The sequence below is a fragment of the Drosophila serrata genome, unplaced genomic scaffold (genome assembly GCF_035046125.1).
Source record: "Drosophila serrata isolate PLE 108 unplaced genomic scaffold, ASM3504612v1 contig_276, whole genome shotgun sequence".
NCBI classification, from domain to species: domain Eukaryota; kingdom Metazoa; phylum Arthropoda; class Insecta; order Diptera; family Drosophilidae; genus Drosophila; species Drosophila serrata.
This window is the reverse complement of record NW_028257174.1, coordinates 406,755-434,288: the sequence shown is the minus strand read 5'-3', so window position 1 is coordinate 434,288 and position 27,534 is coordinate 406,755. Positions and strand designations below refer to the sequence as shown.

At 43.8% G+C, this 27,534-nt stretch overlaps 4 protein-coding genes across 12 annotated transcripts; 3 read left to right on the top strand and 1 right to left on the bottom strand.

Moving 5' to 3' along the window:
• The first annotated feature begins 14 nt into the window (after positions 1–14).
• On the top strand, positions 15–6,092 carry ssx (sister-of-Sex-lethal). 2 transcript variants are annotated; one of them, XM_020946135.2, is made up of 6 exons: positions 15–136; positions 823–993; positions 1,065–1,379; positions 1,469–1,576; positions 1,636–1,817; positions 3,119–6,092. In XM_020946135.2, exons 2-6 carry the CDS (start codon positions 931–933, stop codon positions 3,789–3,791), a joined length of 1,341 nt encoding a protein of 446 aa, XP_020801794.2. In that variant the 5' UTR covers positions 15–136; positions 823–930; the 3' UTR covers positions 3,792–6,092. The 2 variants fall into 2 exon arrangements, with proteins under 2 accessions (XP_020801794.2, XP_086691429.1); XM_086835303.1 differs by lacking the exon at positions 15–136 and adding an exon at positions 399–489.
• A 217-nt stretch (positions 6,093–6,309) lies between these two features.
• AMPKalpha (AMP-activated protein kinase alpha subunit) lies at positions 6,310–9,183 on the top strand. Of its 3 annotated transcripts, none has more exons than XM_020946115.2 (3): positions 6,310–6,474; positions 6,533–6,971; positions 7,118–9,183. In XM_020946115.2, exons 2-3 carry the CDS (start codon positions 6,693–6,695, stop codon positions 8,621–8,623), a joined length of 1,785 nt encoding a protein of 594 aa, XP_020801774.2. In that variant the 5' UTR covers positions 6,310–6,474; positions 6,533–6,692; the 3' UTR covers positions 8,624–9,183. The 3 variants fall into 3 exon arrangements, with proteins under 3 accessions (XP_020801774.2, XP_020801775.2, XP_086691428.1); XM_020946116.2 differs by having other exon boundaries at positions 6,314–6,474; positions 6,537–6,971; XM_086835302.1 differs by lacking the exon at positions 6,310–6,474 and having other exon boundaries at positions 6,501–6,971.
• LOC110178855 (uncharacterized) lies at positions 8,658–11,356 on the bottom strand. Of its 3 annotated transcripts, none has more exons than XR_015272235.1 (3): positions 10,936–11,337; positions 9,241–9,638; positions 8,658–9,173 (listed from the first exon to the last, which is right to left on the bottom strand). XR_015272235.1 is itself a non-coding variant. In XM_020946118.2 (2 exons), exons 1-2 carry the CDS (start codon positions 11,128–11,130, stop codon positions 9,342–9,344), a joined length of 492 nt encoding a protein of 163 aa, XP_020801777.1. In that variant the 5' UTR covers positions 11,131–11,356; the 3' UTR covers positions 8,658–9,341. The 3 variants fall into 3 exon arrangements, 1 of the variants encoding a protein (XP_020801777.1); XR_015272236.1 differs by having other exon boundaries at positions 9,006–9,190; XM_020946118.2 differs by having other exon boundaries at positions 8,658–9,638; positions 10,936–11,356.
• Positions 11,357–11,732: 376 nt separating this feature from the next.
• Positions 11,733–27,514, top strand: LOC110178858 (uncharacterized). Of its 4 annotated transcripts, none has more exons than XM_086835298.1 (3): positions 11,733–12,354; positions 23,918–24,383; positions 24,507–27,514. In XM_086835298.1, the coding sequence occupies exons 2-3, from the start codon at positions 23,949–23,951 to the stop codon at positions 25,974–25,976; spliced, it is 1,905 nt and encodes a 634-aa protein (XP_086691424.1). In that variant the 5' UTR covers positions 11,733–12,354; positions 23,918–23,948; the 3' UTR covers positions 25,977–27,514. The 4 variants fall into 4 exon arrangements, with proteins under 4 accessions (XP_086691424.1, XP_020801782.2, XP_020801781.2 ...); XM_020946123.2 differs by lacking the exon at positions 11,733–12,354 and adding an exon at positions 19,722–20,396; XM_020946122.2 differs by lacking the exon at positions 11,733–12,354 and adding an exon at positions 20,531–21,307.
• The last annotated feature ends 20 nt before the right edge of the window (positions 27,515–27,534 follow it).

The window sequence follows — 27,534 nt, the reverse complement described above, 5'->3', positions numbered from 1 at the left end:
AGCTTTGGCCGGCCACACTGCGTTCGGCCAATCGATTACGCTGTCGGTGGCTGGTCACTCTCGAGATTAGCGTTTTCGTCAAAGTGAGCAAATTTCGTTGTTTTCCGGTGCAGTTTTCGCTGGCGATTGCTGAAAAGTAAGTATTAACCCGTTTCGTATGTGCTTTAACCCATGTGAGTGTTGGCCGGTGACTCTTACATCCTATCTTATCGTTTTCACGCGTTTTCTCGCCTTCAATTTTTTCCCTCGGCACGGGGGCCCCAAGCCTCTAACTACACACACACACACACGCATACCGGGAATCCGCGTTTTCGCCCCGTGTATGTACGAGTGTGCATGCGCGTGCTTATCTCTGTGTGTGTGTGTGTGTGTGTGCAGTTTGTGTTGGTATAGTTTTTTTTTTCTTGCCCAGCTTTTTAGCTGGCTTTTTGGCTTGTGCGGCCGCATCGGACTCAGAGGTAGCTTTCCAGCTGCATCTAGGGCAGGGCGGTACGTGTGTGTATGTGAGTGTGCATCCCGGAAAGCGTTCTCCGCATCCAAAGAGGCAGCCGTCTCGCTCTCAACGTTTTGCCATCTCGTTCGGCTTTCGAAGCCCCGCGAGATGTAGGCACACATACACACACTCACACACACACACATAGACACCCATACACACAAGTACATATTCCAGCCGAGCCGAGCCGAGGAGACATGCATGGTCAGAACGCATCCTGCTGCCGCCAGACTAGGACACTGTGCCACAGTTTACGGCTAATTGAATTATCGAAGAAAACAGCAGCCCTCTCACACACACGCACACTTACAATTTCTCTCTCGTTGCAGCTTCTGGCGCGAAGAGAACTGCGACGCAAAAAAGCATAGGGAAAGCAAGGAGAGGAAGGTCACCAGAGGAGTCCAGAGTAAAAAAATCCACACAATAATCCAAGAGGCATGTCACAAGCGGAGAAAATGCAGGGACAGGGGCACGACGATGAGCAGTCCTCCGACATAGAGGTAAGTTTCTAACTAGGCCAGAGCTTCCATCATGACATACATTTAACTCTCTCTTGCTTTTGCTTTCGCAGGAGTCTGGTGACGGCGTAGGGCGTGATGATCAGACCGACGACGATGATAACTACAATGAGGACAGCAATGGTGATATGCAGCAGGAGCAGAATGATAATGGCCAGAATGGGCAGAACGGTGGACAGTCGGGTGACGAGCAACAGGGCAATGGCAACAGCTCCCAGCAGCAGCAGCACCAGCAGCAGATGGATCGCTCTAGTGCCACCAATCTGATCATCAACTACTTGCCGCAAGACATGTCCGATCGTGAGCTGTTCAATCTATTCAGCGGCTGCGGCCCCATCAACACATGCAAGATAATGCGCGACTTTAAGGTGAGTTTCGGTAACCAGGTGCACGTCACAGGTGCCAGTAAATGCAGTGGAAAATGTCTTCATTGTTGTAATTCTTTTCTATATCCTAGACCGGTTATAGCTTTGGCTATGGCTTCGTGGATTACAAATCCGAATCGGACTCTGAGGATGCCATCCAGAAGCTAAATGGATTCTATGTGCGCAACAAACGCTTAAAGGTGCGTTGCCTTTATTATCTCGATCTTCTCACTCTTAACATGTTTTGCATTGTCCTCAGGTATCGTACGCTCGTCCTGGCGGTATGGCCATCAAGGATACCAACCTGTACGTGATCAATTTGCCGCGCAACATCAACGACGATATGCTGGACAGAATATTTTCACCCTATGGCAGAATTGTTCAGCGCAATATATTGCGCGATAAGCTCACAGGACGTCCGCGAGGTGTTGCATTCGTGCGGTGAGTAGAAGATGCTGCATGAACTATTAATGAAAAGTGGGTCAAAGGAGTAGAAGAAAAAGAAGTCAGAATAATCAAAATAACAAGCAAAGTCCCGCGCAAATATCTGGGTCAAGTTGGTTGAGACCATTTTAGGTAAACTTTTAAGTTGTATGCATATAATTTGAGGGTTCTTATTTGACCCATATACATATGTACATGTGATTGATACTCAATCAAAGTTTGGCTGTGAGGGCTTTTCGAAATGGGTCAATCTGGGATAGTTTGTAATAGTTATTTATAGGGTCATATTTATTTAATTTCTGTACATATGAGGCATTTATTTAGCAAATTAGGATGTTGTAGTAATTGATGGATTCGGAAATCGATTATAATCTTAAAATATTCGCATATTTTGAATATATTTAATGTATGGTGACAATTTTTTCGATAAATCGAAGTTTAAAAAACGCATAACTCAGCCATAAAGGCACTGAATTCAATTCGGAAAGCTTTCCTGTGTTAGTTTTTGTTGCGTTAATAAATCTACATACTTAATATAACATTTTAAAAAATTCAAATTTTTTGGAAATTTTTAAACAAATTTTAACGATGTAACCCCTTATAAAATTTGGAAAAAATTTCGAAATTTTATTTTCCTGTCCGAGATGGCTAGATCGATTCGACTGTTTGTGCTGAACAAGAATATATATGATTTATAGGGTCGGAAATGTCTCCTTCACTTTCTTTTAAGCTTCTGACTAAAATTAGAATATCATTTTTTGAGAGGATATTTATCCATATCTTAACCATTCAAATCAAAATTTAAAAATCTCATAACTAAGTCAAAAATCCATTAATTTTAATTTGGTAAGCGGTCCTATGTTTTCTAGTTTTCATTAGATTAACAAGTCTGCATACTCAATTTAATGTTTTAAGAAATTTGAAATTTTGACAATTTTTTCCAACTAAATTCATAAATTTATAACATAAAATTTTGGAAAAAAATTGAATTTTTGTTTTCCTCGCCAGAGATAGCTAGATCGATTCTGCTGTTGATTCTGATCAAGAATATATAAGATTTATAGGGTCGGAAATGACTCCTTCACAAAGTTTTAACATTTTGACTAAAATTAGAATATGCAGCAGGGAGTTTTTCTCTCGATATGCATATCTATATATATCCTTGTAACCCGATTATCCGATTGATTAGCAACTATAATATAGACTAGAAACCCAGGGAAACTATAGGTACAATATCTTTATGATCTTAAATGCTAAAACAACCTTAATTAAAACCTCTTTCAAATCTGTGTTTGCAGCTACAACAAACGCGAGGAGGCCCAGGAGGCAATCAAGATGCTGAACAATACAGTTCCAGAAGGTGGACAACAGCCAATTTGGGTGCGCCTGGCCGAGGAGCACGGCAAGGCGAAGGCGGCTCAGTTTATGTCCCACATTGGGGGCGGTGGTGGCGGCGGCGGTATGAACGGTCCGCCTCACATGGGCGGCGGCGGTGGCGGACCTTTGCAGCCGCCTCACCATCATAACAACAACAATCACCACAATAATCCGCATATGCAGCCACACTACCATCAGCAGCCACAGCAGCATCCGCATCAGCATCACCATCCGCCGATGCACCACCAGCAGCAGCAGCAACACCACCACCACCACCAGCAGCAGCACCACCAGAACCATCACCACAACAACCACAACAATCACCACAATATGGGACCCCATCCACACCATATGCAGCAGATGCACCAAATGAACATGGGCATGGGCATGGGCGTTGGAATGGGTATGGGCATGGGGGGCATGCCCATACACGGCGGTGGAGGAGGCGGTGTTGGTGGTGGGAACGGCGGCAACGGGGGTGGAGGCGGAGGTGGTGGCGGAGGCTTCCATCATATGGCGCACAGAGGTAGATCAAATAGACAGACACGATCTCAAAAACCGCATCCATATAACCATGCACAGAAATTTATTTAAAACAAAAACACAAACACACACACACAAAACACACACACGACGACGACGATGATCATAATATTAATTTCTTTACACAAATATATTAGCTGCATCTCGCAGGAGGTGAAGTATTCATGCTGCCATTGCCGATGATTTGCTGCAGCCAACAACGACAACAGCAGCAATAGCAACAACAATCACAGAGCAATGGCAACAACAACGGCAACAACATCAACATCTGCTGCTCCAACAAGAGCCAGTGCATCATCAGTGCTACCAATCAGAAGCGGCGCCCATAAGCCCACAGAACCACCAGAGAACGCCATCCTCATATTCCTACCAGCTGCATGTCTACTTTCCTGTGTTTCCTATCCATCGGCAATGATAAGCATTGCTATTTCCGTGCACCACAAGCTCATATCTTCCTTCCTGTACCTGTGGTAAACTAGCTCCATTCAAAAGGATAACAATGGAGACACTCTGTAAATACGATTGATAACTACCATGATGCGGAAGCACGTCGCCAGGAATAGCCAGGAAATAGCCACCAATTTGGAATATATCGAAGGTGGAAATGATATTTGGTAGCTGATGAACAGCATGGCAAACAGAAATGAAGAATGTATAGCTGCAGCTGCTGTCGGAGAAGAAGGACGAAGAATTGAAAGTTTAAAGAAGCTCTAGAAGAAAGAAAGCAACTAAAAAACCCCAATCTCTCTCGCTCTGTGGCCGCCTCTCTTTCAATGCATGAATATCTAAAGTTGTGATCCTTGTATATGTATCCATGTGTTAAGGATGAGGGCAAATCCCAGCATTGGCAGCAAGAAGCAAGCTACACAAGAGATGCAACAAAGCAAAGCATGTAAAAAATACAGAATATAACACTAGGACAACACATAATCAACATGTTGACGATGCATTGCTTTTAAAATAATAAGAAAGATGTAAGGTGTTTCAAAATACACACAACAACAACAACAAAAACACACAAAACTTGAGGTCGATTGGCGTCGAATTAATGAATACTGATTACAATAATTTGATTTAAAATAATACCTTGTGAATTTCTAAGTAAATAAGTTATAATTCCAATGAATTTGTATGAGAAGAGCATACGAAACGCTAAATAGAAGAATCCACTAAACTTACCCAAAAATAAGAACGCGACACCTGCGGGTGGACAAGGATATCGGACATGAACGGACATGATCGGACGGTTAATTTGTAAGATTTTAAGGTACCCCCAAACACAACAAAAGGAACAAGAGTTAAAAACTACATCTTAATAATAGTAAATAAATTATTAATGTACAACTCACACACACACTCGTACACTAAACACACAGACAGAACCTTGTATCTATATATAGAAAAGTATATATATAATGAGGATATATATGGCACTTATATATATGAATGTATAAACACCTGATTTCCGCAAAATTCTAACAAAAAAGAAAAAACTCTTCTAGAGTGCGCTGAATATGAAATAAATTCGCAATTTTCCAAACCAGCAAAACGACGGGACAGCATCAAAGTCCCAATTTTTTTGTTTTTTTTTTTATTTTTTTGATCATAAATAAATAAAGATAATCCTTAAACGTAATCACTAGTCCCATAGCATTACAAGCTAGCAGTTAAGGTAACGTATTTTTTTTAAGTTTTTTTTTCCAGACCTAAGTGAAAGAAACAAGCGAAAATACATGTATTTTTACAGTTAACTCTAAGGATAATAAACAAATATCGAACAAATCGTGACAAGTCTTGACATGTGTGTGCGCGAGCAAGCGAGATAGACACAAGGGCGGCGACCCGAAACAGAGCGAGAGAGAACATGGGTACAGTCGCAGAGCAGTGCCGTTAATTGTACAGGTACGGTACTGTTGTGATGTATGGAGGTTGTTTTTTTTTAGCTCCGTGTTAACTGTTAGGTACTAGCTGTTAGGATCTCCTTTTTTTTCTCTTTTTTTTCTAGCTGAAATTGTAGTCTACACCTTAGGACTAATCGTTAAGTTGAAGAAAGCTGGGAGATGAAAGAAAGCCCATACGCTAAGGAATCTCAATGAATTAAATCATAAAAATATAATAAAAAATGTATAATTAAAAAAAAAAACAGAAACGATAAAACTGAATTTTTGCAAACCTAAAGAATAGAGTTTTTTACTGAAGTATTCTTAATACAAAAACTGATAGTTGATATTTAATTATTTACACAAACACCACCCAGACAACACACACCCATTATCAGAGAAACAAAACTGCAAAGAAAAAATATATTTTTATAAGTTTCTACAAAAATATATTCATAATTATATATATATATATCATTGGATGTACATATTTTTCAGTGACTGGATGCCAATGGATTGGGAAAATCCCATTAAATATATACATACATTAATGTGTGTTTTTTTCTGACCACTAATTGGAAAAGTTTCGCCTTCACTTTAAAATTTTCAATTTGCCGCCTTACCAACGCCGTATCTGGCAACCCTGATCGATAGCTATCGATAAAGCCTTCCAGGCCAGAGCGAGAGGCAGCTAGTGTTCGAATCAGCTGCTGGAAACGACTGTGTTGTTGGAAGGCAGAGCAGCGCATTCCAATGTCAATTAAATAAGCAAAAATAAGAGTGAAGAAACAGAAAGAAAAGCAAGCTAGACGGACGAACCGTACCATAAAATACGAAATAGCAACCAGGCAGGTGTACGTACCATCAACATACCCTCTCTATTGTCTAACCGAGGATACGATATCAATCAAGACAGAGGAACAGCAGCAACCAGCGAACTGCGGACTACGCAATAAGCGATAACGACCTTCCCACCGTCACCACCACCACCACCCCCTCGGATCACACCAATATCCGCACTCCATTTTGGGGAGAAGGAGCTGGAGGAGGAGCACCATCATCACTGCTCGCGATGCCCCAAACGAGGGCTGCGGCCGCTGAGGCGGCGGCCGCCGGCAGTTCTAACGGTCAGCCGCTGGTAAAGATCGGACATTATCTTCTGGGCGCCACCCTGGGCACTGGTACCTTTGGCAAGGTAAAGATCGGTGAGCATCAAATCACGCGCGTCAAGGTGGCAGTGAAGATACTCAATCGTCAGAAGATCAAGAGTCTCGATGTGGTGGGCAAGATACGCCGTGAGATCCAGAATTTGAAGCTCTTCCGGCATCCGCACATCATCAAGCTGTACCAGGTAAGTTGAGACACAGCCGTGGCCAGGTGTTATGCTTAAACAAAGGCATAGCGGAGCTTAGTACAAGCAGGTGTCATTCTCCTCCAGTCTTTGTTTATATCAGAAAATTATTCCCAATTCCAACTAACCCCCTTCCATCCACACAGGTCATCTCCACACCCTCGGACATCTTTATGATCATGGAGTACGTGAGCGGTGGCGAGCTCTTCGATTATATTGTAAAGCATGGAAAGCTGCAGGAGCATCAGGCCCGTCGTTTCTTCCAGCAGATCATTTCGGGCGTGGATTATTGCCATCGTCACATGATCGTCCATCGGGACCTGAAGCCGGAGAATCTGCTGCTCGATCACAACATGCACGTAAAGATAGCAGATTTTGGGCTGTCGAACATGATGCTGGACGGCGAGTTTCTCAGGACATCGTGCGGTTCACCCAATTATGCCGCACCGGAGGTCATCTCTGGCAAGCTATATGCCGGTCCCGAGGTGGATATTTGGTCATGCGGTGTCATCCTGTATGCCCTTCTCTGCGGCACTCTACCCTTCGACGATGAGCATGTGCCCACGCTGTTCCGCAAGATCAAGTCGGGCATATTCCCCATACCCGAGTACCTGAACAAGCAGGTGGTGAATCTGGTGTGTCAGATGCTTCAGGTGGATCCCCTCAAGCGTGCCAATATCGAGGAGATTAAGAAGCACGAGTGGTTCCAGAAGGATTTGCCCGCCTATCTGTTCCCGTCGTCCATTGAGCAGGACTCCAATGTCATCGACACATACGCTGTGGCCGAGGTTTGCACCAAATTCGGGGTGAAGGAGAGCGAAGTGCATAACTCCCTGCTAAGCGGAGATCCTCACGATCAGCTTGCCATCGCCTATCATTTGATCATTGACAACAAACGTTTCGCCGACGATGCCGCCAATCAGATCAATGAGATAAATAATTTCTTTGTGGCTGGATCACCGCCACCGCCGCCAATGGCGCCACCCTTGCCCCAAGCTACCCTCGATCATTATCATCAGCAAGCGCCATTGGCCACGGTGACCGTAGGTGGCGGTACAGCGGCCAGCTCGGGCACAGCCACACCTGTACCGCCCGCAGCAGCAGCAGCAGCACCTGGCGTTGGTACGCCCGGTAGTGCCGGCGGTAGCACCATTCGTCCCCATCCAGAACGTATTGCACCGATGCGTGACCGTCAGCTGGCCATGTCCGTACAGACATCGGGTGGCGGTGCCTTCCCGGAGAAGACGGCACGTGGCGGTACTCCAATTAAGCGTGCCAAATGGCATCTGGGTATTCGATCGCAGAGCAAGCCCAATGACATCATGCTGGAGGTATACCGGGCCATGAGGGCCCTCAGCTACGAGTGGAAGATCATCAATCCGTATCATGTTCGTGTGCGGCGGCAGAATGTCAAGACGGGCAAGTTCTCCAAGATGTCGCTGCAGCTGTACCAGGTGGATGCCAAGAGCTATCTGCTGGACTTCAAGTCGTTGACCAACGAGGAGGTGGAGCAGGGCGACGATGTCATTATGGAGAGTCTAACGCCGCCGCCGTTGAGTGTGGCAGGTGTGATGCCGCTTCAGCCGACGGGTCATCATACCATGGAGTTCTTTGAGATGTGTGCCGCTTTGATCATACAGCTGGCACGATGAGGAGGATAAGGAGGAGAAGGAAAAGGAGGAGGAGCTGTTACTGCTGCTACTGTTTGGTGGTCTTGGAATCTTCTCGGTTTTATTTTTGGCGGTCTGCCTGGGGACCGCCCTGAGGATTGACCATTAGGACCCTTTAAGGATGACGCGCACACAGAAGGATCCCACAAAGGAAGAGAAGCAGAAACCGGAGCAGGAAGGCACTTAAAGATCCTTCTTGCCTTGGCCACCACCACCTCTTCCCTTGTGCTATCCTTTGTGTGATGCTTAAAATAATCTAATTAAATTTTTTTTGTAATTCGAATGCCACCCCGCCGCCGCTTCTTCCGCTTTTTGCAATTTTTTGCGTAGCTCGATTTTGGCGGGGGGCTGAGCTTCATCGATCTTGTTTCTATATTCTATATATTTCAGTTTAAACATGTTGAATTATTATTATCACTATTATTATTTTAACCGAACCATGAATCCAATTTCTATTTTGTATTAACGAAGCGAAGGATGTGTGTGTTGTTTAGCTTGTAATATCCCTGAATAAAGCGATCCATCAAATAATCTAAAACAAATGAGAGACTTAAACTTAAAGTTAGCCATAATTAAGATTAGTTTTTATTGCATTTTACATTTTGTGCACTCGCTCGTAACATAGTTCTCTGCCTTTACAGTCTCCCGTTTCCATATGTAAAATCATCAATATCTGTTCCTGTTCCCTGTAGTGGACTCCTTACTGCTTCTGTTGCTGCTTCCGCTTCAGCTTGTCGATCAGCGTCTCAATGCTATTGGCGTCCACCAAACCAATGAACTTGTCCACCACAACGCCATTGCGGAAGGCCAGCACCGCCGGCACGGCCTTCACTTCAAAGGTCTCGACGAGATCCAGGTTCGTCTCCACATCAATCACCGCCAGATCAATCTCATTGGAGTTCTCCAGCAGTTCGAGCATCTTGGGCGTGAGTATTTTGCAGGGATCACACCATTCGGCATGGAAGTTTACAATCACCGGATTGTCGCTATTGATCACCTGTGGATTTAACATATATAGTATATAGTTTAGATATTTGTAAAGTAGTCAGAAGCTTAAAACTAAGTGAAGGAGTCATTTCCGACCCTATAAATCATATATATTCTTGATCAGCATCAACAGGCAAATCTTTCTAGGCATTTAGAAAGGAAGAAAATTTTTGAATTTTTTTTTTCCAAATTTTTAACCCTTTTTTTTTTCATTGGTTCACGTTTTAAAAAATTGACAAAAATTGAAATGGTTTAAAGATTCAATTTTGGTATGCAGATTTATTAATCTATTAAAAACTAGAACAGAACAACTTTCCGATTTGAAATTAATGGATTTTTGGCTTAGTTATGGGTTTTCTAAGTTTTAATTTGCAGTATAAATTGTCATATAAAAATATCGAAATATCGACTTAAAAAATGGTATTCTTATTTTAGTCAGAAGCTTAAAACTTAGTGAAGGAATCATTTCCGACCCTATAATCCATATATATTCTTGATCAGCATTAACAGGCGAATCTTTCTAGACATTTAGAAAGGAAGAAAATTTTTGAAATTTTTTTTCTATATTTTTAAAGCTTATTTTTGCATTGTTAACACTTTAAAAAATTGACAAAAATTGAAATGGTTTAAAATTGAAATATGAGAATGCAGATTTATTAATCTATTAAAAACTAGAACAGAACAACTTTCCGATTTGAAATTAATGGATTTTTGGCTTAGTTATGGAACTCCAGCTCTGCTGGAAGATAACTTCCAGGGTGACTTCCCTTGTACGTATGTATGTACCTGTAGCTACGTCATGTACTTGTTGCTACGTCATGTACCTGTTGGAACGTCACCCTCCAACGGGATGTACTCTGTACTCTTTAGTAGATGCGAAATGTGTACATAGTTTTGGGGAATGACTCATTAACCTATGTATTTAGTGACAACTTCTTATCACTACTCAGTTAATCCCACTGCAGTGGACAATCTAGAGGTGCTAGCCACACTAGTTCCTACTTTCCAGCTGGCCAAAAGGGGTTCAAACCGGTATCCCAATGCCTCATTACGGTTTTTGTTTTTGTTATTGTTTTTTTTTTTTCTTTTTTTTTTTTGGTAGTTCATTTGCATACACGAGCCAAAGGCCAACACAGACATAGAGAGGGCAGCTCTCACACACACACGCACATGGAGCAGAGGAGCTACGTCATGGGGTGGCTCCTCCTTCCACTGCCTTCCCGCGCCGGAACACAATCACGTAGGCCATCCATATGCATTCCCATTTCCATTCCGCATACCAAAACCATTGCATAATCCTGACTCACCTTCTGATCGAACTCGTAGTGATCCTTGATGACTAGCTTCTTGTGGAGGCCCTGCGACTGCGACAGGTACTTCTGCGTGGCCCTTGCCGCCTGGGGTGCCACCCTTTGGCAGCTGCTCTGGGCGCTGGAGGCTCCACCGATCAGGCAGGCGGCGGCCAGACGTGGCGCGATGCCCTCGGCGGCGATCTTCAGCATGTCGACGGTGTGTGGGTGTAAAGCGGGGCGGGGGCACGGATTTCGCGCGTAGTTGGAACAGGCAGTGATTAGATTATGTTTTCAACCAGTTTTCCTTTTTCCCCTTTCGTTGGCTCTCCAATGTTTGTTTATAAACTGAAGATGGTATCGATTTGTATTTTTTTGTGTGAACATCGATTTTATTGCTTTGGGAAGGTAGTGAAAATGGAAATATTAAACTGGAAATGGTTTTAAACTTTGATGACGCTGGAACGATGCTGCCATATGTGGCTCTTTTACGAATGCGCGCCAAGCAACACAATCACAGAGTGGCAACACGGCGGTTTTACTTGTCACCCAATTGGAGTTTCTTCTATTTTTTAACTGGAGCACACAACAAAAGTGAAATAAATCTGTACATTTTGCAGAGGCAACTTTATTAAAATTCGAATAAAATGTGTATAGTTTTGAGTAAATAGTTTATTATAACCGGCAGCTAAAAACTCAAATTGTCTTGTGGCGCGCGTTTTCCCTCAGTACCTCTCTTCCTTGCCTCTCTCTTTCTCTTCTTGCTGCCCTTCGGTTTTCCCTCGGCTCGAGCGGCAACAACAAAAATCTGGCCATTTGCCGACGAACATTGCGCGCGTTCGGTACTTCGTGTGTTAATCGTGTTTTGGCAGAGTTGCCAATTGTTATTGTTCTTTAGCCGCGCTGCCGCCGCCAGTTGCCTGTGTTGTTGTTCTGTGTTTTTCATTTTCGGTTTTTTTTTTGTTGCCTGTGCCAGCGCGCGCGTTCGTTCCCTCCCAAGCAATAACACGCCGCCCGTTTTTATTATTATTTCGACTCGCGGCACGGTTAGTTTAGTTTTAGCGCGTCCCGGTGGGCCTCCGCTTGTGCTGCATTTGGTGTATATTTTTTGTTGTGCTTTTTTGTTTGGTTTTCGTCGCCTCAACAGTGCATCCTGCGGCAGGCGACATTACCCCCACCCCCTGCTGCTGCTGCTGCTGCTGTTGAACCCCACCACTCACACATGTTGAAAGTCGGGCTCAGAGCGTGTCTGTGTGCTGTTCGTGTTCGCGGAGCATATGGTTGTGTTTGTGCCTGAAGAAGAAGCAGAAGCGGCAGCGGCTTGCGGAAAAATCTGCTGCATAAGCGCGGACTTGGGGGGAGAAAAGGAGCGAAGAAATCAAGGTGCACGAAGCGGAAGAAGGCGAAACAGAAGAAGGAGAAGGTACAGCGGAAAACGTGAGTTTTTAACAGTTAACTGTAAGAGAATCCCCAAAATACCCGAGTTCTGATTTCCAATCTCCAATTGGAGTTTCAAGCTGTGTCTGTGTATATGTGTGGCCCGTGTGCCCCTGTTTGTTTCTTCCTCTGTTTGTGTGTGTGTGTGTGTGTCCGTTTTCCACCCCAGGAGCGCGCTTGAAAATCCAAAACGCGGATTTGGACTCTCAGCCTCGATTCCTAGCGACACATTCCTCCCCCTTTGGAACGTCTTGAAACGTGTTTCGGGATTTCGAGATTGGCGCACAGCTGTTTGTGTTTGCTCCTTGCTCCTTTTCTCCGCCTTGCCTCTTCTTTTGCTTCTTGTAGTTGCGATTTATGACATCAACACACGCTTTACGCACACACACACACACATACACAGACAGACAGACACGGCCTGAGTCAGAGCCCGAAGCTTTGTCCTTAGACCAAAGCTCTCGTGCCGTCTCGCTTTAGAGCCTGATTCGTGCTTACGGCCGAAGCTGAAGCTCAAAGCCTGGCTATTGTTGTTGTTTTCATTTCTGTTGTCCTCGACTTCGCCTCGAATTAATTGTTATCGATTTATGTCCTGCCTCTTGGGCCGGTGCCTCTTCTAATTTTCTTATGGCCAGTTTTTGTTTCTCTTCTTTTGAGACATTTTCACTTATTGGAAAGCAAGTCTCTCTGTGTATGTGCGTGTGTTGCCTTGCTCTCCAGTGGAGTTAACGGTTAATGATCTTTGCTGCTAGCTCCTCGCTCTCTCTCTCTCTCTCTCTCATTTTTTTGCACCGAGAGCCAAAGTAATGAGAGAAATGATATGTTTTACTTTTATTTATTATTAATACCAATTTACATAGCAAATATTATTAATTGCATTAAATTTAACTATATTTGGCATATATTTTGAGCTATTAAGAATTAAAAAAAAATGTGTCTATATTATATAGCATGCAATTTTTTATAAATATAATAGCAGAGCAGAAAGTATAACTCCAGTTTCGAATATTAAAAAACTCATAACTAAGCCAAAAATCCATTTATTTCGATTCGGAAAGCAGTTATGTTCTAGTTTTTAATAGGTTAATAAATCTGCATTTTCAAATTTGTATTTTAAACTATTACAATTTTTGTCAATTTTTTAAAACGATAACAATGAAAAAAAGGCTTAAAAATTTGAAAAAGAAATTTCAAAAATTTTGTTCCTTCCTAAATGCCTGGAAAGATTCGCCTGTTTATGCTGATCAAGAATATATATGGATTATAGGGTCGGAAATGATTCCTTGACTTAGATTTAAGCTTCTGACTAAAATAAGAATACCATTCTTTGAAAAGATAATTCTATATATTTTATATGAAAATTTATTCTAAAAATCAAAGCTTAAAAAATTCATAACTAAGCTAAAAATCCATTAATTTCAAATCGGAAAGTTGTTTCGTTCTAGTTTTTAATAGATTAATAAATCTGCATTCCCATATTTTAATTTTAAACCATTTCAATTTTTGTCAATTTTTTAAAATGTGAACCAATGAAAAAAAAGGCTTAAAAATTTGGAAAAAAAATTCAAAAATTTTCTTCCTTTCTAAATGTCTAAAAAGATTCGCCTGTTGATGCTGATCAAGAATATATATGGATTATAGGGTCGGAAATGACTCCTTCACTTTCTTTTAAGCTTCTGTCTAAAATTATAATACCCAGCTAGGGTATAAAAAACAACTAAGACTAGAAATGTTTAGGGGGCGGTCGATGGGCGAAGAAAAAGTTGTATGATGCTTCCACCTAAAAATACCGATAATCTCATCATGTTCCCCTCTCCGCGATCGCCAAAAACCGACTCGATCTGAACCCAGATCACCTCGAAATAGAATGAAAATAGAGGAGCTCCGGACTAGCCGTCAGGGGGGGGTTTTCCGTATCTAATTTTGGGCTCGTCTTGAGCAGGTTCCTGTGTGGCTCAGGCCTCTGGTTTTTCCCCATTTTCCCTTTTCTATTTACGATCTGTTTATATATAGACTCTGTTTTCGACTTCGGCTTAGCTCGGTTCGTTTCGCTTCTGCCCCCCCCTTTGGTGGCAAGGTATCAGAGGGAAGTTCAATTACCTTTAAATGGATTATACAAACAAGCAGGAGGGTTGCCTTTTTGCCCCAAGGAACGGAAGCCTCAGAGACACACACAAACACACACTTCTCCCTCCTAGATAAAGCAGAGCAAATAGAGACACAAAGCAGAGCAGAGCAGAGCAGAGCGGTCTGATCTGATCCCGACTCCCATTTCCACATTTTCCTTTCCCCTATCACCTTCTACAAAGAGAGAGAGCCCCGCCCCGCCACGCCCCGCTCCGTTAAACAACTGTCGGGGCGAGGCGATGCTGCCAAAAATAAATTTGAACTCGAAACGCGAGGAAAAACGGCTGCCAAGAAAAACCAACGCAATGAATTCGCCTCCAAAGACCGGCCCATGATGATGATGATGATGATTGTCTCGGTCTCTCTCTTTGGGCCTGGGCCATCGAGTGATATGTGTGCCGTGCCTATATAGCCCCTAGACTATAGTCTGTAGTCTGTAGTCTGTAGTCTGTAGTCTGTAGCCTGTAGCTGTATCTATAGCTATAGCTGTATCTGTATCTTTAGCTGCGGCTGTAGCTGTGCCAGAGCAACCCACCCAAAAACCAGCCCACTGCCTTATCCCACACTTAGAGAAAGTGCCTCAAGGTTTTTGAGATTCTCAGACATTAAGTCTTAGAACTGTCAAGGAACCTTGGTTCTTTATCGAAACTATAATTTAAGGACAGTTTCGGGTAGTTAATTAGGATTGGGTAGTTAATTAGTTCGATTTGGGAAAGTTTTGAAAATCAGGAAGTTAAAATATGGTTATAGACAGGTGTTGAAAATCATAAAGTTTATCTGTAGTCTAAGAAAAGTTTTCAAAATCAGTTAAATTATACAGTTTATAAAAGGTTTAAAAAATCAGGAAGTTATAATATAACATAGTTTATATAATGTTTTTAAGTTAATGAAGTTAAACTGTAGTTTAAGGTAGGTTTTAAAAATTCAAAAAGTCTAAGAACGAAGTAACTATATTTTAGGAAAGATTCGATAATTGGATAGTTAAACTATAGAGTTAGGAAAGTTATGAAAATCAGGAAGTTAAAATATAGTTATAGACAGGTGTTGAAAATCAAAAAGTTAATCTGTAATTTAAGAAAAATTTTAAAAATCAGGAAGTTATAATATAGTTTAATAATGTTTTAAAGTGAAATTAGTTAAACTGTAGTTTAAGTTAGGTTTTGAACTTCGAGAAGGTAAAATGTAGTTAAAAAAGGGTTTTAGATTCAAGTTGTGGAGGTTTTTCATTAGGAAATATAAAAGAAAGGATGGGTTAATTGTATATATTAAAGAAAAAGGATTAGAAAAACTATATTTGCTTACTCTTCAATCCTTTCAAAGACTTCTTTGTAATAAAGGTCCTTCAGGATTAGATCTTATCTCGCCCAGAAACCCTAATAGAACTTTATTGTTGAGTCATCTTACTCCTATTTGTATAATACTTAAATCTAGAATACATTTCTTAAGATAAAAGATATATAAATTTAAGATATATGTACAATTTAAAGATATATTCCACCCAATTCTAATTTTCCCTTAGTTTCAAGCATTTTCTTGCTGTGCATTAGCGGCGAGGCCAGGCCTCAAGGATGGGAAGTGCATTCTCCGGGGCGGGTGGAGGAGCTAGGTGGCATGGCCTGGGCCAGCTCTTCCAAGAGATGACGCAACGTGGCACGGACGGAGAGAGAAGTACGTGCCCGACCTCATTAGTTTCGAGTTTCCAAAAAATGCACGCACACCGAAGCACACACACACAACACACACATACAGAAAGGGAAAAGCCGAAAAAAGCGAAAATGGAATATGGTTTTTCCATACGCCATCGGTAGCCATCAATTTCCATCATCGTCGAGAGAGCTTAAACAGCGGCTATTTGTAAACGTTGGCAGATGCCTAGCGGCCCCCGCACCGCCCACTCCTTTGGCCAAAAAGCGATCCAAACCGATCTCTCGTGCGGCACCGGCTCTCTGCAGCTTCTACCCACTACCCATCCCTCCCCCAACCCACAATCCCCTCCCCATTTGCCGCCCGCCCTCGTTGGCCACTTTGGGGCGGCTATTTTTAAAGTCGAAAATACTTTTCATCTGCCAAGTTGCGAGATGCCAAGTACAGTTGCCTGCTCGAGCGATTGGACCAGATCAGATCAGATCAGAACGGTTTGGATTGGGTTTCGGTTCGGTACGGTTCGGTTTGAATTGGAAAACCGAAAAGTTTTTGGTTCGAAAAACGGTGATCAAAATCCAGGATCTGGTTACCAGGCAAGCTATCCATCAAGGTAGACTTAAGCTTTATGTATATATATATCAAATTTCTGCTTTCTAGGAACAAGAATGTGGTTTAATTAGGTCTTGGTATTAATTGGGCTTACAGAGATTAAGAGTTTAAGAGGTTTTCTTAAAATAGAAGTCATACAAAGTTAGCTTTAAATATTTAAAATAAGAAATTTGGAAGTTAAGCTCCAAGGCTTTACCTTAGGACTTGTGGGAGTTTTCTTCTTAACTGAAAAAAGGTTTAGTAAGGATTTCTAACTACTTTATATAATATAAGTTCTCTTGAGCCTTTTAGAATAGGTAAAGATACCTCTTGAACTCTTAAATATCTTACAAATACATTTCATATAAATCAAGATCTCTTGAGCCTTTTAGAATAGGTAAAGATATCTCTTGAACTCCAAAATATCTTACAAATACATTTCATATAATACAAGTTCTCATGAGCCTTTTAGAATAGGTAAAGATACCTCTTGAACTCCAAAATATCTTACAAATACATTTCATATAATACAAGTTCTCCTGAGCCTTTAAGAATAGGTAGAAGATACCTTTAAATTCTAAAATATTTCAAAAAGATACATAATAATATAAGTTTTCCCAAGTCTTTTAAAGATACAGATACCTGTAAGCTTTAAAATATCTTTGAGATACAAGTTATTCTTGGGTATTTTGTTGTATTTACTTAAGTTAAAGGCTCGTTTTTAGAACCTAAGCTATATAAGCTTCTTCCAACTTCATTTTTAGAATGTCCTTTAGCTTTGCCTTTTTCGAGTCCTTTTTCCATGACTTCCTCACACCTAAGCCGACAGGACATTCCCTTGAAGCCTTCCTTTTAGCTGGTTTTTCTTTTGGTTTTTCCTGCCTGCTGGCGCTGCTTTTCATTTGGCTGTGACTGTGATTGAGTATCTGTCTCTGTCTCTGTGTGTGTGCAATGTAAAAATTGTTTTTCCGAAGCTCCGCTCTTTGCCTCGCTCGCTGGCTGGCTCTCTCTTTGCCGCTCTCCGCCTGGGACAGGCACTCAGATACAGATACGGATACTTGGATACACGGATACTTGGATACTTGGATACACGGATACTTGGATACTAAGGCGCAAGGCATCAGCACAGATACAGATGCGCAACGGTAGAGCAGAACTTTCGGTTGGAAATTTGCCAACCCCTCATGGCGCTTTCCAACGCAACGATCAGCTCGACCCCAATAGAACGTGCACCTTCGGAGACGGAGACGGAGATGGGTGATGGGTGGTGGGGGATGGGGGGACGGAGCAGAGATGCGGACGCGGCCAACAGGCTGCGACGGCGGCTGCTGCTGCTCGGACCGCTCGAGTCGGTATTCTGTGGCTGAATTCCGAATTCGCCTTTCAGTATCCAATTAGACTGCGACGGCTGCTCTTTGAGTGCGGGCCCAAAAGAAACGGAGCAAAAAAATAGAAAGAAAGAAAAACTGATTTTTGGGGAAAAACGGAATTGGAAATTGGAGGAGAATCGGGAAAACTCTAAAGCGGAAAATCGGGCCAGTATCGGGTAAGGCTCTTGCTTTCGCTTAGCTCTCTTAGGTCTATTTCGGTTTATTTTGCTTGAGGGAGGCATCTCCCTACTCCTCCCTAGTTCCCCCTTTTCTGCCTTCTTTCTCGCGCTTTTCCGAAGATTTATTTTTTTTTTTTTCACAATTTTCCACGGCTGCTGCGGCTGTTGCTGTTGTTTATTTGTAATTGCCGAGCAGAGATCTGCGTCTTCTTCTTGATTGCTCGAATTGTTGTTGATTCGTCATAAGCATAACATATAGCCCCAAAGCTATACACTTCTATATCTATATCTATATATATAGATCAGGAATCTGGCTGCGTTGCCGGTTCGTTGAGGTCTTGAATCACCATGCTTGGTTTTTGATTGTGAAAATATCCTGAAGACAGGCTTGCAGGAACTTTGGGGGATAAAGGAAGGAAGATATAGTCTAGTCCTGGGGAGGGACTTTAGGATATTAAGGGTTGAGTAAGCTCAGTGGATAAATATGTACAGGAAATATATAGTCAAGTTCTGGAGAAGGTATCTAAGATAGTAAGGGTTGAGAGGGTTGAGTCAGCTCTTTGTTTATTGGGGAATATCCTGCCATATAAGTCTGCTATAAGAACTAAAGGTTTTTCTCTTGAAATATGATTCACTACAATCAATTCTCTCAAGTGGTCCTTATGACTCCAAGGATCTTTTAGTTATTCATATTACCTGAGCATTTTTAAAGGTTTCCATAAGTTGCAGTTAATATTTAAGACTTTCCTGGTAGATATATGTAAGTTCCAATAACTCCCAACTCAAATGTAGGGACTTTTCTATATATCCTTGTGGAACCCTTAAAGATCAGGTATATACAAAGCCTTTAGTAACATCATTTATTTCCAAATCATATTGATACGGAGCTATCTGCTAGATCCTTGTTTGGTATATAGAAAAGCTCTTTCTTTCTTTTTTTTGGGCCAACATAATAAACACGAAGCTTATCGAGTGTGGTGGATCTAAATGAATATGGTTCGGTGGTTCGGTGTTACGATGACTGTGACTCACTCAGACCAAGTTCTCCGTGGAGCCACAAGCCCACCTTAAGGCGATAAGATAGTGCCTCAGGGCAGCCATTCATCCAGATTAGATATTAGTTTCAGTGCGGTCTCAGCCAGGGGTTTCGATAGAGGAGCAGGTCTCTGATCTGCCCAGATAAGGTGCGCTGAGAACAATCATGGGAAGCCGAGTCGGCGTGTGCTCGTGCTCCTCCTCCCGTTTCTGTGTGTACTATAATCGTATCTGGTGTATCTTTCCCTGCGCTTTTCCCTTCTGCTTTTCCTCGGAAAATCCACAGAGCCCTCCCTTTTACCCTCACCTTCAGCCTCCCATCATCATCGCGACCGATCTCTTTGCTCTTCTCAGTCGCTGCTGATGTTTACGTTTTGGCTTGTTTTCGTATTAACAAATTCGTTTCTCTGCGTATTTTTAATTTTAGTCCAAGGTTTGAAACAACAACTACAACGACAGCCGAGAAGTGGTGAGGTGGAAAACACGGGACGGGGGAGGAGGTGCTGAGGCAAAGAAGAAGCTATAAACGATATCAAAGCCAATAGGAAGGAAACGCACACAAAGAAAAACCCAAAGACAAAGTCTTCGTCGAGTCTAAAAGAGAGAGAGGAAGAGAGAGCGCCAAGAACGAAGAACGGAGAACGAAGAACGGAGCGTTGTGAAGAGCGTGCTAAACGGGAAGGGAAGAGAAGGAAAGAGAAAAAAGAAAGACGAAGATAGAGACGGGAGACAGCTGCTGGCGGTCAGCGACTACGTTGGACAAGACGTCGTTGAAAAGAAAATATTGCGCATACGCCGCGTGAACCGAAGGCAAAGAACAACAAGCCGTCCCGCGCTCCTCTTGAGAACCGTTCAAAAAGGATAGCAAGAAAGCCAGCTCAGAGAGGGGAGTAGAAGGAGTAGAAGGAGCACAAGGAGGAGTAAGAGAAGAAGCAGGAACAGGAAAAGGATCAGAAGAAAGTAGTAGAGGGAACAGGAGCTGGAAGGAGCCAAAAAAGGTTGCAGGAGCAGGATCAGGAGCAGCAGACCCGAGGAGTGAATCACACTGGAGGGCAGTGTGACCGAAAAACAAATTTCAAACTGCAGCCGTCTATAAATCCAGGTAAGAAGCTCCAACCCTTTTTTTAATAGATAACAATAAGGCTAACAGGATAGACAAATAGGGTAAACTTAGGGCTGTAGATAAGAGAACTTGAAAGGAATGTAATAAAAACAATAATTTGGGTAGTATTTACTATATTCTTTGCTTGCAGCTTCAACTAAGCTTTTTATTTACCAGGAAATTAAGCCTTATATCTAGGGTTAATTATATATTAATATGTTAATGATATTTATATGATATACCTTATCTATATATATCTAAACTCTTGTTTTCATTTGCCACTTGAAGCCCACCTTAAGTTGAGCTTAAGTTGCACGGTGGGAACCTCAAGGGGATCTCAAACTTCGACTCCGAGCCACTGTATCAGGGGGGGTAGGGTTCCAGGTCCCAGGTCTCAGGTCTCAGGTCTCAGTTCCCCGTTCTCCGATCTCAGTTCTCCCGCCTGCGGTCTCAGGTCTCCCGTCTCCGGTCTCCGGTCTCCGGTCTCCGGTCTCAGGTCTCAGCTTTGCCCAAAAGAGATTGCGCAACGCCGCTCACTCGCTCCCACTCGCATGGGGTAACCCAAGAGCAGAGTACGTGTGAGTACGCTGTCCGATTTCGATTCCGATTCCATTTCCATTTCCCCCGATTCCTATACCGATACCATTGCTCTCTGACAGTAAAAATTGTCAACTCAAGCGCTGCGGTTGGCAAGACGCTCGGGGGAAAATGCGTTCACAGAGCGGTGGCGGAAAGCACGCGCGGATTACCCTAGCCACAAGAGCTATTCCACAGAGAAGGGGCCGGCCCCAGCGGAGAAGTCACCATCATAATCATCATCATCATCATCAACCAACCTCGGTGGTGATCACGAGGAAGAGGAACGGACGACGACAGCCGGCGGCTACAACTACTACGATCGTGGGACGCAGGTGAAATTGTTTAGAACCGAACTTCATTCAGGTTGCAGTCTTATCAATGTACAAACAAAGCCAATTAGAACTTGAGACTTGCTCAACCCGATGACACCTATATACAATATATATATATATCTATGTCCCCTTGGAGTTGTTGTGGCAAAGGTAGAGCTGTCCCTCCCTTAACCCGCCCCGATTCCCAACTGGGCTCGCTTTTATCAGCGGCTTATCAGTAAATAATTCCACCTGTTGGTGCGGCTTGCGGGAGTGTATGTCTCTGTGTGCGTGTGTGTGTGTATGTGTGTGTGTGTGAGATAACTCGAGGTGAGGTATCGCATTAAGCAACGCTTGTGCGCCACACACTCGCAGTTGTTGGGTCCCCAAAAAGCAAACTTTGCTTGTTTGCACTGCTCAGTTGCGTTGGAAATGGAAGCCCCATTGCCAGTGGATTTTGTAGATAACCAAACCGAGACCCACACTTGTACCCACACACACACAACAACAACAACACACCGTACCCTTACACACCCGCATAGGGATAGATACAGATACAGAGACAGTCTGCCTCAAATCTTATCTTAAAACTTGACTCGACAGCGGCGCAGTGACGCAGACGCTTAGCAATGCTTGTCCGCTTTCGATTCCAATGCTCAAAAGCACTGCGCCAGTTTATCGGGCAATCGATCATAGTTATATATTGTATATATATATTGTTTTTTTTAGTAAACTCCCACCTCAACTCCCTGGAAGCCACCCATGTTTGATTGGGGACTTTTGTTTTAAGGTTATGTTGATTGATATTCAACAAGAGCGTTCATGTTTGGTACTTACTACCCCTTTTTTGGAGCTTAGGGATGATATTAACTTAAGAGCACTTTGATCCTTGTTTGATCTTCATTATTATGCCTGCTTTTGTATTCATTTGAAGCTATGTCGCCAATTAATTAATTAAAACTGTGTGTGTGGGCTTATTTACAGTTATTTCCCAATTCAATTTGCAGCCCTTTCTCTCTCTCTCTCTCCCTTTTGGTTCTCCTTTGCATTCCACACGTCAGCTTATGGTGTCGAGGTTTTACAGTTTCGGTTTCCAGTCTCAACCCTAACTTTGTTGCAGCTTGAGAGCGGCTGTATGTGTGTGTGCCTGTGCATTTATTTATAAACTGCGCTCACTGTTGGGGAGCTTCTGTGCCTGTTCCTTACCCCACCGCACCGCCCCGCCCCGCCCCGCCCCGCCCGTTGGGTCTCTCTCACTCTGGCTGTGTTCTTGAGCTTCTTCTTATTCTTTTTCGCCTCTTTGCACGGTTTGTTGTTGTAAACTCGGTTTCAAGCTTTAATTACGTCTCACACACACACACACACACGAGTGTATGCTTTTATTTGCAAACAGTTGAACTCATTCAGGCCCAGCTGTTGCTGTGAGTGTGTGTGTGTGTGTGTGAGTGGCTGATGATGGGAGGTGGTGCAGGAGGTGGGCAACAGTCTATTCTCTCCTTTACGGTTCTTCTGCGGCGGCGGCGGCTGCTGCTGCTGCTGCTGCTGCTGCTGCTGCTTCTTCCTTCTCTGCCCGGTTTCCTATTTTTGTTTGCCCAGCGTCGACGTCGCTGCCCCTAGAGTGTGTGGTGTGTGCCCCGCTGCACTCCAACGGTACTTTCTGAGCGTGCCCGAATTCGAATTTCAAATTCAGTCGAGCTTTGCGCCCCATCGCTGCCGCTCGCGAAGTTAGTCGCGCGTTCGTGTTTAGTACGTTCGCGCTCTCTCCCTCTCTCTTACTCGCACTCGCACTCCGCGGGAGCTCTCTCTCTCTCTCTCTCTCTCCAAACCCCCGACTCCCATTCTCTCACGCGCGCCCTCTTAGCTCGGTTCTTGTCGCACCCATTGCCACCCACTTTGTCTTTGCCCGCTCGCCGGCTTTGGCGCGGCCTCAAAACGTGAGTACCACCCTCCCTTCTTTACCCCCCCCCCACTGTATCTGTGTGCCATGTGTGTGTGTGTGTGTGGGAGAGTTTCATACTAATCTCCAGTTTGTAAGATTAGATATCGGGACACACTCAGCACACGGTTAATGCTGGGTTTTTGTTGTTGCCGCGGGCATAGCCTGATTTTGCTCCATCCTTGCTGCTTGGTGGGGTGAGAGGGAGGCGGAAATAACTCCAGAGCAGCTTTAAGGGAAAGAGAGAGAGGGAGAGATCCTGGAATCCTGGAATATTTTGAGTGCCTGCGCCAACAGCTTTTCACCTTCACGCACGCGCTTTCCTCTACGCGTGTGTGTGTGTGTGTGTATGCTTGCCTATGTGTGTGTGTCTCAATTACGCCTGCTTTTGTTTTTTATTATTTTATTAATTAAAGAACGACAGATACCAAAACAGCACATAAATATGTACAGTTCTATATGGGAAATTGAAAGATAGAATGTAAAGTAAGTTCGATTTCCATTGGAATTAATTGGATTCCCACCTGGAATCCTTTTTCCAGGAAGTTTAATTTTTAATCGATTGTGATCAATCTGTTTGTTTTAGTGAAATCGATATCTAGATGGTTATCTTCTTGTCATAAACTTTCTTTCTGGATTAAAGTAGAGTCCTTTAAACTAAATCCCGATTTTCCCTTATGGCTTTTCTTTTGCAGCTTCACGACGTCGTCTTGCAAACGGCTGAAAATGGAGAAGACTCCCCGGTACACGCAGCGGGAGCGTAATATGGTGCTGAGCTATGCCGCCCAGTACAAGGATGTGATTGAGAACAAACGCACCGATGCCGAGTCCAATCGCAAAAAGGACGAGGTCTGGCTACAGATCGCCAAGGACTTCAATTCGCGGGTGTATCATCAGCGCAGCGCCAAGCAGCTTCGTCAGCTATACAAGAACATGAAGCTGCTGCTCAAGAAGGATCTGTGCGGCGAGGATAAAAGCAATCACTCCTTCATGGATCTCCTCAATACGCTCTCGCAGCAGGAGTCTGTGGCCCAGTATATAGCGGAGCAGCTGTCGCCGGAGGGAGCGGGCGGTGGTGGGAGCAAGCAGGGAGGACATGGCAATGGCGGTGGCCAAGGGAATGGACATCATGGCGATGACTATGATGACTCCAAAGTGGGGGTAAGTCTCAATACACACACTTGTTTTTACTTGACTTGAGTTATTTAAGCAACAGAAGTTCGGAAACTTCTAAAATCGATTTAAAAGAAATACATTATTGTATAATTTTCGCAATCTTTGCAGCTTTACGTCGAGGGCATGGACACGGATGTGATCGTCATCAAATCGGAGACAATTAGCGACAACGAGCAGACGGATAATGGCATGGATTGCCTGGATGACGACGATGATGATGATTGCATGAGCCCCAAGGCGCCGGAGGTATGCCTGGAGGAGGAGGACGATGTCCTCTTTCCCACAGATCTCCGTCAGTTGCAGCAGCAGGTAGCCACCGGTCCCGGTGGAGTTAACTCCTCTTCGGCCTCCTCATCTCTGCTGCCCGGTAATAATAACAACAATGGTGGACTGACTGATCCCCTTCGCCGTGCCGCCGCCAGTTCACCGGTGTGCTCAACAAAGACCTCGGTTAGCTCCAGCGGCAGTTATGTATCATCAACGCCCAAACCGGACATTTCCATCCAGACGGTGGGACACATACGAGTGGGTAGCTTTGCCAACATTAACAAGACGCTGCAGAACGGCAGTGCCGGTGGTGGTGGTGGTGGTGGCTCCTCCAGTGCAGCAGGGATCTCGTCCAGCAATGGCATAGGCGGTACCAATGGCACTGCCGGCACCGTACTTCCCCTGACAGCGGAACAAGTCCAGCAGCATACCCTGCTCAACGGTCTCGGCCTCTCCGCCGTGAATCCACCGCAGTCGCTGCAGGCTGCCATCAATGCTGCCACAGCCTTTGTGTCCGCCACCTCATCGTCGGTGGGAACTACTGGCAATCGTCGGACACCGCCCACGCTCCAACTGCCGCGACTTCAGCGCGGTAACAACAACAATAATAGCAACGCCACCAACGCCGGCAATGGCAACACCAACAACTCTTCCGGTTTGCATAGCAATGCCAATGGAGTGCAGCTCCTGCTCAATGGGAATCATCATCATCAGCAGCAGCAGCAGCAACAGCAGCAGTCGCAATCGCATCACCATCCTCATCATCCACACCTGACGCGGGACAAGACAGGCGGCGTGGCCATTGGGGCAGCGGGCAGTTTCAATGGCTACAATGGACTGGCGGTGGCGGTGCCCTGTGGCAACCTGAATACCAGCAGTGGAGCAGGTAGTGGAAGCGGCAGCGGAGTCAGCAGTGCCAACAGCAGCGGCATTGGCGTTGGCCTGGGCATCGGCGTGGGAAACAATACTGTAGTCAGTGGAGATGGAAGCAGCAGCAGCGGCGGTCGAGGAGTGAAGAGACCGCATCAGGAGTTAATGGATTCGCTGAAGATTGAGGAGGCACAACGGAAAATAGATCTGCTTAATGCCCAGACCGATTACTGGCTAACGCTGACGCGCAAGATCAACAGCCTGGAGGGAGCAGGACACTTCCCGAATCCAGCGTGTCCGTGTCACTTTCCGGGTGCCAGTTTTCTATCCCCAGCGGTGGTCCAAGCAGCCGCCGCTGCTGCCGCCAGTGCCTCGTCGTCCTCCTCCGTCGCCGTCACCGCATCCGCCAATGTTAAGCCAACACAGGACAATGGCAGCTAGTCCGCAGCGAATGGGGGCGGCACTAAACCTGGGAATAATAATGGCCTGGTGGAGATCGTGTGGAGCGGCTGTGAGAACAGCAGCACCAGCAGCGACATCATCTCCATTGTGGACATAGATGACGAACGGTCGGATGCGGATGAGCAGGATGAGCATGATGACTCCGACGATGACGATGACGATGACGATGACGACGATAGCCAGGCCATTAGGGATTTAATGCTGCCCAATGTAGATGAGGATTACTCACAGGATGCCTTGGTCAAGGATGTGGGCGTGGTGGGTGTAGCAACGCCGCCACCAACGACAGTCCATGCCACTTCGCCGCCGCCAGCAAAGCGCTTGAAGCGCCAGGAAGGAGGTGCCGCCAGTACTAGCTCTAGTTAAGCATGCCAGGCAGCCCATACCTTAACCCTACCTTACCTTACCTTAGCCACTACTATTTACTATATATATTTATTTACGCCTAGTTTTCGAGAGTGCCAAAAATGAAGGAGCAGAAGAAGAAGTAGCCATCAATGTTAATGCTTGCCAAAGGACCAAAGGCTTCGGGCCACAGGTCACAACCACTCGCCGCAAAGCCAGCTATTTATTTGTTAGCCTAACATACAAATCCTAGGGTTAGTTCCTTTTCTATTAATATGTTTTTTAGTTTTTTGTTTAGGTTTTTTTTTGCTGAAATTCGTTGGTCGATTTTTTTTTTCCCTGTCATATATTTGTTTAAGTGATTTTTATAAATGTTATGTTTTAAGGGGGGAAGGAGAGAGCTGCTACCAAAAAGAGAGAAAAACACAAAACAAAAAGGAGATGATAAATCTTTAATTTGTACATTTTACCTTGTAACAAAATTTAGACGTAAAAAAAAAACTTACTTAATTAGCATGAGAGAAGTTGAGAGAAAACAAAAGAACGAAAACTGTACAAATGTGGTTCCTAATCTAGTCCTTAAACGAAACAAAGAAAAGTTGAGAAGAACAGAAGAGAAATAAGAAAAGAAATGAAGGCAAAATCGAAGCAGAAAGCGGAAAGTAGGAAAGCAGAAAGAAGGATGCAGAAATTGTTATGCATAACCGTGAAGTGAACTTGTGTATTATTTATAAATATATAGATATATATATCCCTTTCCTGCTCCCCATGCCCACCCAATCCAAAATCGCATCCAAAGAACACTAGCTAATTAATTGTACTTAAAACAAACAAAAAACCAAAAAAAAACAAGTCAACAAAAACCCAAAAATCAAATCTGTACAAAATAAAGGGGAAGTACCAGTGAGAAGAAAGAGAGATGGAGTTCCCATGGTGGAGCAGGAGAACCTTGCTAGTCGTCGCTGCATAACTGTATTTTAGTGTAGTTATTGCTAATTGTACGTGTAACATACAACAAATAATTGCCAGTAACACCCAGTAACCACAATTTACAAAGAAACACAACAAAAAAAAACACAAAAAATCGAAAACAAAACAAAACAAAAACTATTTATACAACTTTTGTAAACAAACAACTTATTAATAAAACAATGAATTTACTTTGTGGCCTAGCCAGAGTGTTTCCAATTCA

Coding starts and splice junctions, on each gene's coding strand:
- LOC110178855 (XM_020946118.2), bottom strand. CDS start 11,130: ATGCTGAAGATCGCCGCCGAGGGCATCGCGCCACGTCTGGCCGCCGCC. Junction 9,639..10,935: donor ACTACGAGTTCGATCAGAAG/GTGAGTCAGGAT, acceptor TTAAATCCACAG/GTGATCAATAGCGACAATCC.
- ssx (XM_020946135.2), top strand. CDS start 931: ATGTCACAAGCGGAGAAAATGCAGGGACAGGGGCACGACGATGAGCAG. Junction 994..1,064: donor AGCAGTCCTCCGACATAGAG/GTAAGTTTCTAA, acceptor TTGCTTTCGCAG/GAGTCTGGTGACGGCGTAGG. Junction 1,577..1,635: donor TGCGCAACAAACGCTTAAAG/GTGCGTTGCCTT, acceptor CATTGTCCTCAG/GTATCGTACGCTCGTCCTGG.
- AMPKalpha (XM_020946115.2), top strand. CDS start 6,693: ATGCCCCAAACGAGGGCTGCGGCCGCTGAGGCGGCGGCCGCCGGCAGT. Junction 6,972..7,117: donor ACATCATCAAGCTGTACCAG/GTAAGTTGAGAC, acceptor CCATCCACACAG/GTCATCTCCACACCCTCGGA.
- LOC110178858 (XM_020946122.2), top strand. CDS start 21,105: ATGCGTTCACAGAGCGGTGGCGGAAAGCACGCGCGGATTACCCTAGCC. Junction 21,308..23,917: donor ACTACGATCGTGGGACGCAG/GTGAAATTGTTT, acceptor TTTCTTTTGCAG/CTTCACGACGTCGTCTTGCA. Junction 24,384..24,506: donor ATGATGACTCCAAAGTGGGG/GTAAGTCTCAAT, acceptor CAATCTTTGCAG/CTTTACGTCGAGGGCATGGA.